Below are 17,934 nucleotides of genomic sequence, written 5' to 3'. Positions count from 1 at the left end.
GATGGCTCTGAAGTAATCACCCAGAATGGAGAACAGAGGGACCAACAGATGGAAAACATGAAAGTAAAGACATGGAAAATTTAATGAGATTGCATTGCATCCAAATTACAAAATGAGAGAAGAGATAGAATTGGGGAAAGATAATATTTGAGGGGTAGTAGCTGGGATTTTTTTCTTGAATTGATGAACATGAAACTTCAAATTCAGGAAACACAATGAGTACCAAGCAGGTTAAATAAAAAGACCAAACATTGCAATTGCAGAACCCTAAAGAAGAATAGAGACCCCAAGAGGCAGACACCACAGAAGCCTATGGAATAATCTCTCCAGAGAGTTAAGGGAAAATGTTTTGAGCCTGCATATAGAACGATTAAATATATACCCAGCCAACCTATTATCCTGTATGAAAACAAAACAGAATTTACCACCAAATGATGCTCATTGAAATAACTGCTGTCTTTTGTATTTCTGTTGCAAAAAAATAACGTGGAAAGGAATGTCTGAAACATGAGAAGAAAGGTGATTAAATAAATTAGTAAACATGGGTAAATATTAATAATAACAATGTCTAATATGTGTCCATAAAAAGCATAGAAAATAGAAATAAAATATTAGGCAATAATAACATGATAGATGGGACTGTGTCATTAGAATTAAAGTATTCCATTATTCTTGTACACAAGAGTAAAAATAAAATTGAACTCCAAATATTAAGTTAAAAATAATTAGAGTTAAATATTAAAAAGTTAAGAAGCCATCACTTGGAGAACTGAGGGTGAAGATACAAAATGGAAATTTATCCATTGGAAATTTATTTTGATATCCTTGATGGTAAAATACACTAAGCCAACCTACCCCAAGAGAGGTCACTGCCAGCTACAGGTTGGGCAGCTCTGTAATGTTCTTGGTCATGCATTTGCAAAGTTTCTAAAGGGCGGTGGAGATTATTACCAGGCATATGGCATGACTTCTGTGCAGGCAGGTGAACTATAGAAAGTCATTACTATTCCACTGTGCAGCTCCATGAGAGGGGTTAACTAGGACACAGGAGGATCAAATTAAAACCAGGAAAGCATTTTACAAGAGTTCTGACCTAGATGGGTAAACCTAGGGGAGCTTCCTTTCTGTTGCTTCATTACTGGATTGAATAATTGGTCTTGCATTTCAGGAGGTTCATTTCACGTCCTGTTACTCCCATCTTCGTACTCAAAGCACTGAAGATTTCAAGTGTAGTATATTGAAGTAGACTTCAGTTATTTTTACGTCACTTTTTACATCATTTTTGTATTCTGTATTCAAAATAATGTTTTAATTTTTAAATAATCCTATTGTTTTTTAACTAACATGACTGAAATGAATTGGTCAGGTCATGTGAAGTCACACACAGGACATTCCAGTCAGTATGACCTTAAATGAATTTTAAAGGAACTTTAAAAGTATGGTCTTACCCAATAGTGAGAATATGTGAAGCAACTTACAACATTGCACTTGTGAGAAAGAAGGAATCCAGGTTCTGAATAATGGTACACTGCCATCTATCCAGCCTGTTGATGACTGGTTATGTTTTATAAAATGAACTTTCTTGGAGAGGCTAGTTGTATTGAATATTACTGTCATCAATGTTGCCAGTTTTGGGAGAGCTCTAGTGTTCGTTGCCCAAATATTAATTGAAAGTGAAATGAAATATGAAGATGCAGTAAAGTTCGTAAGACAAAAGTGAAATGGAAATGTTTTGAAGCAAGCAGCTTTTCTCTTTGGAGCAGTATTGTCCTATAATACAGCTGCACTTCTAAGACACCAGCAGTCAGAGGAACAACTCTTACAGTAAATAAAACCAGGTTACGTGATGCTATTGCCTTGGAAATGGAACTTAAGACAGGACCCAGTTTATCAAACATGGTAGCCAGCATGTAGGCTTCGTGAATGATAAGTCTAATGAAGCTTCCCCAGGAGTACTGATGAGCACTCTTACCGGGCCTCAAGCTTGACAAATTGAAACCTCTGTGTTTGGATTATGATCAGCTTGTTTGGACACTCAGCAAAGGATGCTTGTTTGGCAAGTGCAGTGACTCACGACTGTAATCCCAGCACTTTCAGAGGCTGAGGCAGGCAGATCACTTGAGATCAGGAGTTCGAGACCAGCCTGGCCAACATGGTAAAACCCTGCCTCTACTAAAAATACAAAAATTAGCCAGGCATAATGGCATATGCCTGTAATCTCAGCTACTCTCAGGCTGAGGGATGAGAATTGCTTGAACCCAGGAGGCAGAGTTTGCAGTGAGCCAAGATCATGCCACTGCCCTCCAGTCTGGGCAACAGAGTGAAACTCTGTCTCAAAAAAAAAAAAAAAAAGAAAGAAAGGAGAAGCTTGTTGTTCAGCCCTCAAAGGATGTTTATCATTAGTATGAGTTGACCTTTCCTGAAATCATGCAATATTGAGTTATGTCTTGAAGTCTATTCACATTCTTGAATCTTATCAACGCATAAGAAATATAGAGATATTGGGTGCCAAAATATCCAGCACAATACTTGTACGTTTTTAATGTCATACAGAATGAAAAACCTAAGAACTGTGAACAACAGTCTAAGCCTTCTGTGATTTATTCCTTCAGTCATTTCAGACATTAATAATGGGGCCTATATGGCTGTTTGCCTGCTACTATGTGTTTATAAGTGTCACATTTAAAACAGTGTACATCAGATTTGTGTAGCCATTGATTTTGTTGGCTTTCATCCAAGTCTAATGATGATTTCTTAATGTCTTTTTATAAATCTCATTTTGTGCTCTTATGGAAACCTCCATTTTGAAAATCATAAACCTCTGGTTGAAAAGTTCATGTAAAGTCCACATTGCACAGAAGCACATATCTTTAATGTCTCCAGACCAAAAAAATCTTAAAGTTAATTTAGTGTCTGCATTTGGGGTGCAACTTAAAAGAGAGAGTCTGAAGGAAGAATGGGAGAGCTATTAAGTATTTTTAGCAAAATGTGTTTGTCTTGTTCAGGACATATGTTCTTTAGTAAACATTTTTTAAGGTAGACATACCTTATGATTGTAGGTGAAATAATTGTTAGTAATACAATTTTTTTTAATCTTACAGTTTTTTTCCATATCTATTGGAAGTTGTTTACCAGCTGTTTTTGTTTGAAATGTGATTTTTGTCCATCTCTTCCCAACCCCTCTTGCAAAAAGAGAAGTTAACTTCTGGTAGTGAATTGAGCAGACATGTAATATTTTTTATGTCTTTTGAACTATATAACTTAATATTTGCATACTTAATAATCTGTTTTATTATACAATCAATAAAAGGGTGATATATATTGATATCAGTTCAACCATGTACTTGTACTGTCTGGATTGTGTGTTTCCAGTTTTGTGAGAGAAATAATTTGTCAGTGTTCACCAGCTTTCAAAAACTTGTGAAAGCTTGAACACCTAAATTGATAAGGAATGCAAAAAGGAAGAAGAAAAATTAAGAGAAGTTACTAATTACATGGAAATAGAATGCATAACTTCTAGAAGTTATACTTCTAAAATAGTTCTATCTAAAATAAACTAATCCAAAAGAAGACAGGAAAAGAGAAAAAAGGTAAAGGAAAACAAAATAGGATACAAAATTAATTTGGTAGCAGTAATTCTAAACATATCACTAATCACAAAATGTAAATGGACTAAACTTTCTCCTTGAGAGACAGGGATTATTTAATTGGATAAAAATTAAACCCAGCTAAATATTTATGAAAGAGACACCCTGATATTACGTGTATGAAACATTAAAAATGAGCAGGTCACAAAGATATGGCAGGCAAATACTAAACAAAAGAAGCTGAGGTTATTATATTGTGTCAATGTAAAAATAAAATGAACTTTAGCCTAGAAAGCTTTATTAAAGAGTGTCGTGACATAGGATTAAAAACTGAATTTACCAAGAAGAGTTAATAGTGCTAGACTGCTATTCATTTAATTACTCTACCTAATACTATAAAACAATAATTGATGGAATTACAAGGAAAGATTGAAAGAAATCTACCATCACAATGGGAGATTGAGAATCACCACCGCCATTCTAACAATCTGATAAGGTACGCTTATGACTTCAGATAAAACTTTCAATTAAGATATCATACATGATTTCTGAAAGTATCATGTCTTAACAACTTAGGTATACCAAAAAAAAGGTGGTTCTAGTAGTGACAAAGGCTCTGATGTTGAAAATGCATGTGGAGACTTAGAATAAAACTAAAATTGTATATAACAATTAAATATTTCTATATTAACTGAAGTCACAAATAAAAATTTGATTATTGACAAAGTGTAGTCAATTTAGGGGGGAATGGGATTGTCTTATATTGATGAATTCCTTATATGTGGCATAAACATTATATTTAAATATAGTCAACAATTTACTGCAGAAACAGGATATAACTACAAATGTTTATAATTCTTCAAGATAGTGAAACCATGCTTCAGATGCGATTCATGGCTTTTTGGAACTGGAGGGACTGTAGATATAATGTGGTTCATTACTATTTTTCAATAGATGGGAAAACCAAGATCAAAAATAGTATGTGTTGCTTTGTATTTCCTGTATTTTACACTCTTGACTTATGAGTTAAGTACTTGTACACCAAGTATTGCAATCACCTTTCTCATCCTGTATTTACATGCAGTGTAACCATATACAGTTTGGGTGATTAATAATAATATTCCTTTTTTCTTTTAATAAAAGTTATTTGTTTGAATATAGGAAAATAGTAACAGTATTAAGCCTAAAACTCAGATCTAGTCCTAATCTCATTGTTCTATTTTATCAAAACTATATAAAATTGCTAGGAACATACTGTTCACCGTAATTAACTATAAACTGTACATCAATATAAGTACAACTTTTAACCATGAAGCCTATCTCAAAGTTGGCATTTGATTTTTTAAAAATATGAATGAGAAGTTGTATGAGTGATAAAGTGTTAGGAAGAGGAAGGAATAATATGGATGGCCCTGGCCCCCTTACGGGGGAAAAATAACTGTGAAGAATTTTGAGAATGCTTTCTTTCTCTGTGGACAGATTTCTCTCTTCCAATGAGAGACAGTTAAAACCAATCCATTGACCCATTTATTCGTGAACAGTCATTACAGCAGCCAAACATTGAACCCATTTGTGAATCCGTCATATAAGAAGATTAAAGAGAGTCCTTTAGTTTGGATCTTTGTGGTAATATTTTTTCTTTGCTTTTCCTTCCGCTACCCAAATTCATTACTTCCTCTTCTCTTCCTCACTCCTGACTACCTCCATCCCTAATAATTTGAAATAAATACTAAAGAATTGCTTGAGGAGGTGAAGGAGATTGTTGGTCATTGAGGAAACATGTTTTTTTGGCTAATTGTGTGTTTAGTAGCTTCAAGGATTTTTAAAGAAATACCGACTGGAAGGTGCAGCTCTCCCTCACCCACTTCCGGCTGCCTCTGAGAGTCACTGTACATATTGCACCGGGTTGCAGAAACTGGAGAATCCATTGGGAAATGCTTTTAAAATAACCTGTGAGAGAAAGAGAGCATGGCATATGCAAACCACTTTCAAATCAATGAGTTCTGGATGGATTAGAATCTCCTCTCAACCTGCTACCCAAGTAATCCACTGCCATCTCTGACTCCTGCTTGGCTTTTACCACTACAAAATAGCAACTGTTACCTTCTCAGACTATAATAAATACTAGTGTTGACAGTGCCTACGAAAGTGCCTGACACATGTTCAACTGTCCACAAGTGGTAGCCATTATTAGAAATACTTTTATTATCATTATTATATTAATTATGCAGTTTTCATTTCTCTGAGTAGAGAAATAGAGGTTCTATGAAAATCAAGGCTGGGCTGGACTGAGAAGTGCTGCTGCCCATTTGAAAGCTTATACCACATGAAACACTTTATTGTTAGGCTTTTTTTTCTGTAATCTTGAGACACATATTTTCTATCTACTGTTGTTTTAAAGGTCATCTTGAATCGATTCAGCACCATATCATCTAAACACATTCCGTTTGCTAACCTGTGTATTAATATTATGATAGTTGATATTTGACAGGGCACTGTTTCAATAATGTTATATTCAATGCCAGAGAATATAAATTCTTAGAGGAAAAGAAACTTTAGTAACTGGAGAGTTTAATAACAGTTTTATTTTAATTCTCCTGGGTATTTGTTATTAATTTTCTATAAATATATCCAGATGTGTATGTAGTACATAGAGCCTATGAACAAATTCTAGCAACTTTTTGATAAGTTGTCTTCTGAAATTTTCTACCTCTGGACCTAGTTTTATCTTTTCTGAAAGTATCAATTCTTTGCCTAAGTAGAAATATTTTAAATCAATTGCATTGTGGTATCTAGTGTAAAAATAAGTTTGAAGTAACAAATACTCTAAGAACCAACATGAATTTTGCTTCTGTTTATTTTTAGCAGGTAATTTGTTTTTCTAGCCAGGAATAAATTGAAATCCCGAAAAATTAGGTAAGCTTTAGTGGATTTTCTTGTTTGATCTGACTTTTCCTTTTGCTCATGTTTTTAGGCTCAGCTATGTGAACCATGCAGAGGATCTGGCCTCTAAGCTCCTACAGTGTTCCCCAAAGAACAGACTATCGGCACAGGCTGCCTTGAGCCACGAGTATTTTAGTGACCTGCCCCCACGGCTATGGGAACTCACCGATAGTGAGTATGACAAATCTACAACATCCATTCCAAGCAGAGTCATCATTTTATTTTAGCATCTGTATATAATGTGTATACAAGATTCACATATTTGTGTGTGTACAAACATAAGATAATGTATGTTTGTATATTATTACAGGGGTGTGTGTGTGTTTGTGTGCAGAGAACAGAAGAAGGGGGGCCATGGGTATATGTATTTAGTGGAATCCTGCCATTCATTTGCTAGCTTACCAGACACAGGAAGAAAATGGATTCCTTTTTTGCTATCTCTGCTCTGCAGTCTGCAGCTGTGCATCTTTGTATTTGATTATGTGTGTGTCCAAAAAAATGATCTGAGCAGTCATAAAGGAAAAGGAAAATATGATTTACATATTTAGTGCTTTATGCATACACTACTTTTTAACTGGCTGCAGTACACAGAAGAGAAAATGATTCGTTTCTGTTTGATTCTCAGAGACCATCTTGGTTGTAACAATAACCTTAAAAAGGGCTGCTATGCAGCGAGCTGAGGAACAGAGTTGGCAATTGGCTAATGCACTGAATTGACATGTACAGACTGAAGACATGTAATTCATTTTAACTGCTAATGCTCTTGGTATTCATACAAACAGCTCTTCTCTGAATCTTTTAAAACAAAATACATTCCTGGGTGGGTTTTGTTTTGTTTTTATAAAAGTCTTCGTATTTATACAGCCTTTTAAAATTACATTTTAAATCTTTGGGGGAGGATTTATGGCTGGGAGGATCTCAGATTTATTCCAAAGTGTGAAACAGAATTCTTGTGAAATTTCACAAAAACTATTGCTGTCAGAGTATTTTTGTTCAATGGTGATATGTTCTTTCCAAAGAACAATTAGAAATATTTCTTCTATACTCTTTTCAGATTGCCTTAAAAATTAACATGCTGAATGTATGCATTAATATTTATAATGTGTTTATTAATCCTTGGTATACATCACTTACGGTAGACATAATGATTATTTCTTCCTTCTCTTAGGTTTTAGACTTTTTTCACCCATCATAATATTGGATTCTCCTTGATGGCAATAACCCTTTATTTTAGAACTAAGTTCTAAGTACAATTCCTCTTGGATATTTCTATCCTAATTTTTTGATATCCCACATTTATTTCTCATTACTTTGTTTAACCCTAAAGAGACTATAGATATATTAATCTACCACTCCCCTTATGCTTAGCAAATCCTCATTAACACTTCACATATTCCCAGCCCATATTTACTCAATACGCTGCTGCACTTCCTTTCTTAAGTCTGCTGTTACAACACCTATCCTCAATTTTTTAAAAATTAAAAATGAAATCCCTATGGGAAAATAATGAATTGGTGACACATCTTTCTATACTGAAAAAAAAAATGACACAAATAGGCCCACTAGTTTATGGCTCATCACACTCGAACATATGGTTTGTTTTTCCATTTAGTGTAACTTGTAACTTGATATCATTTCTCCTTGGTGACGTCTCAATCCCATCTGACTTGATGATTGAGTTTAAGCTAGGATTTTGATGGTCTATGAATTCTGAATTCTGTGGTAGTACTTTTCTGTTAATATGGACTTATTACCCACTTGCCACTTAGTTTATCAGCCAGTGGTTAAATCCAGTTTCTATCAGTGAGTAAATGCCTACACATTATCACTCGGCAGCAGACTGCCAAGGGAGACAGCCTCGTCCCCGTCATTAACAAGCACAATGTATGCAGAACACCAGAGGGGAATTAAAACCACAAAAAATACCTCAGGGTGGTATTTTTAATATGAGAATTTAATTTGTAATTTCACAGATTAAGAATTTTGGCTGCATTAATCCCTTTATCAGCTCACAGCAGGCTATTTGCAGAAGCATAACCATAAGGCGATATTCATTGGCAGAAACACGTCTTTGCATAACGTTAAACATCAGGAGCAGTGAAACCTTTTGAAGGGGGGAGAATAAAGATGAAAAATCATTATATTTTTAAAGCAAGATTCTACTAAATGCCTCCAGTAACAATTTTGAGTTACAGAAATGCTATTTCTGTGTCTAGAAGATAATCATTATGAAGCATAAATCCAGTTGCAAGAAAGGACAATCACAATATTAAATACTAGTCATTTCCATTTAGAACAACGTGGCTGTACTTGTAAACATGTTTACAAAACAAAGAATTCCCAGACTTTGGAGACTTTAGGAATTAGTTCCTTTAAGTGAAATGACTGGTTTGGGTGACTTATTGTCTAGGTTAATATTCTACAGACTATATTTAGAATTTTTTTTAATTTTAGAATTAAATTTCATGTTAGCATAGAGTCTTGTACAAGTTTACCATCTGGCAAAGGCAGCAGTGGCAGCAGCAGCACCTGTAATACCCTTACGTGCTTCTTTTTCAAGGAGATTTGGGAGGAGGTCCACCTGGAAAGAAGTGTTCCAGAACCAATAAATGGATTGTCTTAGCAACCAAGCTGTAGTTTAGGAAACTTGCTGTCTTAGTTTGCTCAGACTGCAGTAACAAAATACCATAGACTGGGTGGCTTAAACAGAAGACATTTATTTATGTTGGGGATGGGAGGTCCAAGATGAAAGTGCTAGCAGATTCGGTTCCTGGTAATGTCTTTCTTCTCAGCTTGCGAAGGAACACCTTGCTGTGTCTTCACAGAATGGAGAGAGCAGTCTCTCTTCCTCTTATTACAAAGCCATTAATCTCATCATGAGGGCCCCACCCTTATGACTTCATCTAACCCTAATCCCTCTTAAGGCCCCATCTCCAAATACTATCACATTAGGGGTTAGGGCTTCAACATATGAATTTGAGGAGGGACACAATTCAGTCCATAGCACTCTGATTCTTAAAGATGGCTCACAGCACTTTCTAAAGAATTTCCACAAGAGGAAAACACCCATCCAAGCAGGAAGCAAAGTCAGGTTAAAAGGAGAAAATGGAAACAAAAATAAGTTTCAAGTAGATTTGAGCCTTCTTGGCTACTGTAATGTATCAGACCCTGTGAGAAGGGCATCAACTGTTGTTGGAGCCTGAGTAACACAGAGCCCTGCAGTCATTTCATGGATTAGTATAAAAATGAAATTATGGGCTTATGTCAGACACTTGCTTTGGAAGAATACATAATAATGTAATATCTTTCTTTATTGTACTATTCCTTAAAACCTCATCAGGCTACCTAGTACCAAAATTTAGAGGTAATGTATTAGTGTGCCACTGAAGCAGGAATTACAAAAGCACAACGCAAGAATAATGGTACAGTTATCTGGGGATCTGGCTGTTAAAGCTAGCTAATTCTGGTGGCACCCTGTCATTCTCCCTCTGTCCCAAAACCCCAACAGCTTTGCCCCACTTCTTCTCACAGATTTAATTGCTGGGAAGTAAATGGAGGGCTGATTTAGAAGAAATTCATTACTTTTCCCAAATATACCATAGGGCATTCTCCTGCGTATACTATCAAGTTACATAAATAATTGAAGCTGACTTACCCTTGTCAAAGTAAATGAACAAAATACACTTCATAGCACAGAGTCCTTGATTTTATTACACTCATTTGCTAATTCACAAAACTCAAATTCAGTGAAAGAAGGCCAATAAATCGGTACAGTTTGAAGAGCATTGAACTGGGAATCAGACCACCTGGATTGCAGCTTTAGCTCCACTGTTAACTAGCCAAGGCACTTTGGAAAAGTGCCTTGGTCTCTCTGGGCTTCCCAATTCTCATTTAAGGAGCAAGTGAGATGCGCACACTAGTCTCCAGGGACCTTTCTAGCTCTAGAGTTTGTAGGTTTTCCCACATTCCTGTACATGTTCTATCGTCCTAAAATAGCATGATGCCCTTAATGTAGCTCTGTGCCATCTTTTTAAAACTAAAACAGGTGCACCCATTTCACATGTATTTGCTGCCTTCAGTTCCTAGACTTTCATGCTGTCTTGAATCATTTCCGAAGAGGCTTTTGTGTTCACAACACCTGGTTTTAAAGTCTCTATCCATTGGTCTTTTCCCAGCCTATTGCAATTCAACACAATTGACCACCATCTCCTCCTACTAACACTTTCTTCACTTGGTTTCCAGGACACTGTTCTCTCATTGCTTTCCTGTAGTTTAGAAAACTAAAGTGTCCTCTTCATACTCCTTTGCTGATTTCTCCTCCTTAGCCAGACCTTTTACATTAGAGTGTCATGGGGCTGAATCCTCAGATCTGTCTATCTACATGGACTCCCTAGAGCCTAGGTCATTTCATCCCATCTCATGATTTAATTATCATCTATTCACTGACAGTTTTCAAATTTCTGTCTCCAGTCCTGTCTTCCCTGATTCCACTTGCATATCCAACTGACTCTCAACATTTCCAGTTGGCTGTCTAGTAGGCTTCTCACACTTAACCTATCCAAAACTGAACTTGTCCTTTCCCTCAAACTTGCTCCTTCTCTAGTCTTACCCTTGTCAATAAATAGCAGCATCATTCTTCCAGCTGACGGAAGTTATCCCTGAGTTATCTTTTTTTTTTATTGCACTCCACATTCAGTTCTTCCACAGACCCTGTTGTTGCTACCTTCACAGTATATCCAGGATCACGCCACTCCTCACTTCACTGCTATCAGTCACTCACCTGCCCCCAGTCACTCATCATCTTTCACCCATGTATTTACAGTCACCTCCTAACTGGTTTGCCTGCTTCTCTTCTTGCCTCCTTAAAATCAGCTCTTGCTGTTTCCTCTTATGGTTTGTGCTTGCTCTCCCTCTAGACATACGCATGTCTTGCCCTGTTACCTCATTTGGGTCTCTCCATCAATGTCCCTTATCAAGAGAGACTTCACTGACCTCCTTCCACCCTAAAACTTCCAGTTTCTCTTCCCCGCTTTATTTTTCTTCATAACATTTACCACTATTTAATATATTATATCTGTTTGGTTGTTTATTGCCTGTCCCCCCCAACTGGACTCTATAAGAACAGGGATATCCTTTCATTCTGATTTATTCACTGCAGGATTCTGAAATTTCCAGAACGGTATGGGGCTCAATAAATATTTGTCCAATGAATGAAAGAAAGGCACAAAGGAATGGGAAAAATATCTTGTTCCCCAATCTAATTTCATTGTTCTAGATCAGAGAAATGTGGGAGAAAGTCTAAGCTGTGGATTTGAGGGAAAGACAGACTGTCCTATCATATGTTTGCTTATGCCCATAAATGTGTTTGTTTGACCACCTGGCATTTCCAGATCAAAACCTACCATGATGTTCAATGTTCTTGGCATCCAAACTTGCATCTCAGTCTCCTGCTTTTTAAAAGATGATTATAAATCATGTATATAATATATAAATGAAAACTTCTTATTCTGTCCACAGTGTCTTCTATTTTTACTGTCCCAAATGTGAGATTGCAACCAGAAGCTGGAGAAAGCATGCGGGCCTTTGGGAAAAACAATAGTTACGGCAAAAGTCTATCAAACAGCAAGCACTGACGAGCAGCACATTCTCAAGAGTGCACAGGTAAGATGACTTGCTTTACATGGAAAGTAATATTTAATGGATACTGAACAGATTCTTTAAATGAAATGTTTCAGACTCATTCTTTCACCAACTATCCTATGAGTCTCTTGTGTGCATTATGGCATTCATCAGACCTTCTATTGAGATAGAATGCAGTCAGTTATTTCTATATTTTCAGGCACCTACTAGATTCTAAATAAAATTATACTTAATCTTACACTTTTACTTATGTAATCATTGGCAAACCACTTTAGTTATAAGCAAATCATTTTAACTACTCACATTCCTCATGGAGAGTGGAAAAAGGTTCACTTTGGGCAGTTATCTAAGCCACAGACCTACTTTGTTTTGCCCACGCAATTTTTGTAATTAGTTGTTCTCATTTTAAAATGGGAAGATTATACTCCAAAGTCTAGATTTCTGGTTTTCCTTGAAAAATGAGCAACTCTAGCAATATTGCCTTCACATTCCTACCAGAAGTGTTTGTGTGTAACTGAATCATTGCTACCTCCTTTGGAGGGAATGTAGGCTTCCCAGTTTAGTTTAGCTCCCATCTGGGCCAGTTCACCTATGTCTGATTCCTGTCTGGCTCCTGGTACAGACCTTTTCATGACGAAGCTTTTCTCTTTTACTATCGATTCTTTGTCCTCTACTATTCTGCAGATAGGAAGAATAATCTAAACGTGGCAACCTCTAGTCATGTCAGCCTGGTACAGTCATCACATCACATGTGCTACATAGTGACCAGCCTGGGATGGCAACTTCTGAAAAGGCCATCTTTCTTGATTGCCAGATGGAAATGCCTAGTATATATTTTGGAAAATTTTTAGTATGTATGTAATTTATACATATATATATATATATATATATATATCTCCTTAATGTAACACAATTCTCTGAAGCAAATAGAGAAAAAATGTTACTGTAGGAAAGGCTTTTTATTTGCTGATTTGTATAGAAAAGTGTTTGTTTGTTCCTTGCTCCAGCAGATATTCAGTAATTAAGTGTTCAGACCAGGCACAGTGGCATATACATGTAATCACAGCCCTTTGGGAGGCTGAGGCAGGCAGATGGCTTGAGCTTAGGAGTTTGAGAGCAGCCTGGGCAACATGGTGAAAGCCCGTCTCTATAAGAAATACAAAAATTAGCTGGGCATGGTGGTGCTATGTGCCTGCAGTCCCAGCTACTTGGGAGGCTGAGGTGGAACAATGGCTTGGGCCTGGGAGGCGGAGGTTGCAGTGAGCTGAGATTGCATCACTGCACTCCACCCTGAGTAACAGAGCCAGACCCTTTCTCAACAAATAAATAAATAAAATAAGAAGTGTTCAAGTAACTCAAAGAATATATGCAGCATTGCAGTAGCACCTCTTCTTTCCTCCCTCTCTTAGTTTGAAATATGTTAACAGGCTAAATTGATAGCAGGGTAAAGAGAGCAAATGTTAAACTGCATACATTGTCTTGTCGGTAATCTGAGAGTATCTTGAGCTGCTTCTGAATTTAGCTTTTGAATACCCTCAACATAGGGGTCAATTTTGGCCTATCAGGTCATGGCGGCAATTTATGAATGATTTTGAGATAAAAGGTTTCCAGATAAAATATGATATATAAACGATAGTCAGAAGATGTTACTGTTAAACTTCCCACTCCATAGGTTAAGAGTCTTCATTCTTCATGTTATTTCTCCCTGTTGAATAAAAAGCACAACTCTTGGTTGCATTTGTACTCCTACTCTGAATTTCAATTGGTCAGACAAAGAATAGGGCTGAGTTTTTGACAAGCTACCTCCTGGTATTGAGAATGGTTTTGATTTGTGAGGGTTACAGCACATGCTTTTTTAAAGTATTTAACCTGCATTATCATAATGAGGGTCCTGGCTTTATAAATCCCTTAGCCAATTCAGTGGAACAAAACAAAAAGTGGACTTTATTTGTGCTGCTGCCTCATACACACATGCACACAAGCAAGCCTGAATTTCAATTGTAAGGCTGTGTTCCTTCTTCTTGGCTCTTTTGAGATCTGCTGACCTGAGCCCAGCCAGTCAAAGCTGCTAGAACGTGTTTCAGCTCAGCTCCTCCTTGTGAAATCAAGCTCACAGAACAGAAGCATTGCTCAGAAAGTCTCAAAGATTGCTAATTAAAAAGGGATTTTTAAAAGGTGCTCAGAACTGCAATCATCAGTATTTAAAAGCCTTTACAAAAATGTAAAAATGTATTTTCTTCATGTATATTTTTTAAACCAGATGTCAGGTTATATCTACACAGTGGAAGTTTTTTCTCTAGAATTATTTGATAGCAATACAAATATTTTTTCTATGAGTTTTGCCTTTTTCACATCAACTTGTGAAGATTTTCTTTTGTTTTGTTTGTTTGTTTTTTGAGACGGAGTTTCGCTCTTTTGCCCACACTGGAGTAAAGTGGCGTAATCTCAGCTCACTGCAGCCTCTGCCCCCACTTGGGTTCAAGCAATTCTCCTGTCTCAGCCTCCTAAGTAGCTGAGATTACAGGCGCCCACCGCCATGCTTGGCTAATTTTTATATTTTTAGTATAGACAGGGTTTCTTGGCCAGGCCTGTCTCAAACTCCTGACCTCAGTCGATCCACCCACTTTGGCTTCCCATAGTGCTAAAATTACAGGAATGAGCCACCACACCTGGCCAATAAAGCCTTAATATTATTGTTCGTGTAGTTTTCTTCCAAACCCAAATGCCTCAGTTGATTCAACATAATGCTGAAGAAACGACTCAATTTTTTTTCTCTCACAAAAGCTTCAGGGAAGATGGATTCTAAGAGTTTTCTGTCAGTCAGCAGAAAAGGAAATTATTTTAAGGTCTTACCTTTGTGGAGTTTTTAAATAAATGGGGCCATCTTTGAGATCAAATAATATATCAGATTTATTGGCCTATTATATCTTGTGGAATGGCCTTACTCTGACCAATACTGAATATCAAATTATAGACATTATAGAGCAAAATGTCTACGTAGATAAGGTATCCTTAGAGAACAGTCTGTAATTTCTCAGACTTTGATTTTGCTGTTGCTGTTGAATTCATTGACTGTTCAGAGAAGGCTTTGGCATCTTAAATTTTCTCAAATGTCTCAATTCTTTATAATGTCCAGAGCGATTGGGAAGGAGAGGGAGGCCAAAGGGTTGGGGGCAAGGAGACTAAGACTATTGGCCGGCATTTTAACCACCTGTCTTTGGGGAGTTACAAGGAGGTAAATGTGGAAAATGCATTGTATTAGTTCTGTCTTTGAAATGATAGAGGGCTGAGTAGACAAGAATGTTTCAAGTCCTAATTTTTCTTCCAAACCTCAATGCCAAATTATTTCTTTCCTTGCATACTAAGGTCACTTCAGTTATTTAGTTAATAATGCTGGATTTGCATAAATTGATCTTAGTGGAAAATCTAATGAGATGCATCTGACTTTGCAGCAGAAAGCAATTTTGGTTTCAGAGTCTTACAACCAAATTAAATAAGAAGAAAACCATAAACACCTAAGTTAAAAAATGGGGTGGATGCCACTGGATTATCAGAATATTGTGCCTCTTACATTTTGTTATCCTCTGAAGATATTAACAGACTAAAGATTTCATAGATTGTTCTTGCTCATTTTATCAGCACTGATAGGTAAGACCCTTCAAAAGTCTGAGAGAGCCTTAAATATACATAGAAATTTTCCACAAGGAAAAGACCAGGAGCTGTATTGAATACCACATCCATTAGGATCACTTATACTTGGCATGCAGTGAAACCAAACACAACCCTCTGGTGAGCTTAATTTTCCTCTTACTCTAAACTGGCATAGGAAGTGCATGGTCACTCTGTCTACTTCTCCTTTAGCTGAATATAAGGGATAATAAAAGTCTCTATTATTTTAGATATCTGTTTATAATTTTTCTGAAATAGTTTGTGCTTATTATGAAATAATTCTTTTCAATGAATCAGTTGCTTTTCAGACCCCATTCCTAATAGATTTACAAAAGTTGTCTAGTGCATGAAAGAATTTTGTTTGGTTCAATTGCAAGAAGTTAACTGCATGCATATTTTGGTGACCCTCTCCTTACCTTTGAGCCTATTATTTTTGCAAATCAACATTGTAAAGGAAGTACATGATAAGGAAAAGAATATATCAGACCCTCTACTTGGTCACCAAGCAGTAATTTCCTGTAAGTAGGCTGTTAGGTAAACAGAGTAGAATGCTCAAGGAAATTTAATTAAATGAGATAAAGATTTTTTTAGAAACCAGATTTTAGAACACAGTGCACTGGTGCATAAGACTGTGGCAGCTCTGTCTGAACGCTAGTAGAACGGTGGTTCTTACTCTGCAGGCCACCTAGAGCTGCCTGCCATCTCAACCGCCATCTCAACTCTGGAAACTGCTCCTAGAAAACAGCCACCTATTGCTCTCCTCCATGCTGTGACATTATGGCAGCTCACTTTTTCTGTCTCTGCATCAACTAACACGCTTTCATGTTCCCTTCACTTCAGGGCTTCTGCTGACTTGTTTCTGCTTATTCATGGATCCTGCTTATTATCATTTCTCTTTGTCCGTCTACTTCTGGGGCAGTCTACTGCTGACCTCTTTTTGCCTCAGATTCAAACCCTCCCAGAGAGTGGCTCTGATTGATGTAGCCATCATCATGAAGTAGAGAGCAAAGCTGTTGTGTCAGTCACCCCCGTAGAAACTACTGGCTGACTGTAGGCTGCCTTGAGGTCAGGCTCTGAGCCCTGATCCAGTCAGCTGAGCCCAGAACTGGGTGGCCAACCTGTTTTTTAAAGAACCTTTTGGAAGAGGCTGCTGGGTTTAGCCCTTCAGAAGCTTGGAGAAACTACTGGGAAGCAAGCAGTATAGCTGGAAAGTGCCTTGCCTGGCCTGTATACTACTGAGTGAAAAATTAGGCAAATACAGAGAGAAACTCCAATTCTGATAGTGTAATATCTTCATTGCATGATATTTTTGGCTATTGACTAAAGGTCCTTTTAAGATATGTTGCATTTTCTCAACTATAGACACAAAAGGAGATAATATCCACTAGCACTTTCACTGTATAAGGAACACAAGTGTTAGATCTAGGTTTCTTTCAGTACCAGGAAGATTTCTGGGTTTTTCTCTCCAAAAACTGCCATTTTCTGCATGATCCTACAAATTTTTTTCGTATTAAACAACTACAGTTTTATTATTTCAAATACCTCATGTAGTTGAGAACAGTTGTTGAAATAACACTCAGAGGGAAAACAAACCTTGGTGTTCTTTGCATGTTTTGTCTGAAAGATTCCCCAGTTGTTACTATTACTCCCACATGACTGCCAATTAAGAAAACACATCTTATTTGGGAAATTGACAGCACTTTGAAACTCAAATGCATGATGCATATTACTAATATCCAAATGGGAAGAGGCTGGAATGCTGTTAGTTTCCCACCTCACCTCCACCCTGCCTTGCCTTAGCTTCCTCTCTACCCTGCGGAGTCTGTTCTCTCCTTTAAATGCTAATGCAAGTTTGTTTCTTCTCTCCTCCTTGTCCCTACCCTGCCTCTCCACCCCTCCTTTTCTTTGGGTCTACTCTGATCTGTATTCTGCACTGCTACCACCCTAACCCCATGCAAGGGTAGGCAAAGGACTCACAGGCTATCACCACCTACTGAGATTGTCACAAAGCAGAATGAAAATAAAGTTATATCATGCTTCCTTCAGAGTGCATTCTTAAAGCATTTTTGTGTTGTTATTATTTTTTTTTTTTTTT

The 17,934-nt window shown here is 37.0% G+C and overlaps 1 protein-coding gene across 9 annotated transcripts in view; it reads left to right on the top strand.

Moving 5' to 3' along the window:
* The window catches only part of CDK14 (cyclin dependent kinase 14), a 602,339-nt gene that overhangs the window by 503,532 nt on the left and 80,873 nt on the right, over positions 1 to 17,934 (top strand). For all 9 annotated transcript variants that reach the window (XM_032253088.1, XM_032253082.1, XM_032253085.1 and 6 more), the window contains 2 exons: positions 6,562 to 6,701; positions 12,048 to 12,191. In XM_032253088.1, coding sequence (XP_032108979.1) covers positions 6,562 to 6,701; positions 12,048 to 12,163 — 256 coding nt within the window. In that variant the 3' untranslated portion in view covers positions 12,164 to 12,191. The remainder of the gene's footprint in view (positions 1 to 6,561; positions 6,702 to 12,047; positions 12,192 to 17,934) is intronic.

Source organism: Sapajus apella, unplaced genomic scaffold (genome assembly GCF_009761245.1).
Source record: "Sapajus apella isolate SASKATOON/1434 unplaced genomic scaffold, GSC_monkey_1.0 scaffold81, whole genome shotgun sequence".
NCBI classification, from domain to species: Eukaryota; Metazoa; Chordata; class Mammalia; order Primates; family Cebidae; genus Sapajus; species Sapajus apella.
The sequence above is the reverse complement of the archived record's forward strand: the minus strand, read 5'-3'. Positions and strand labels throughout refer to the sequence as shown.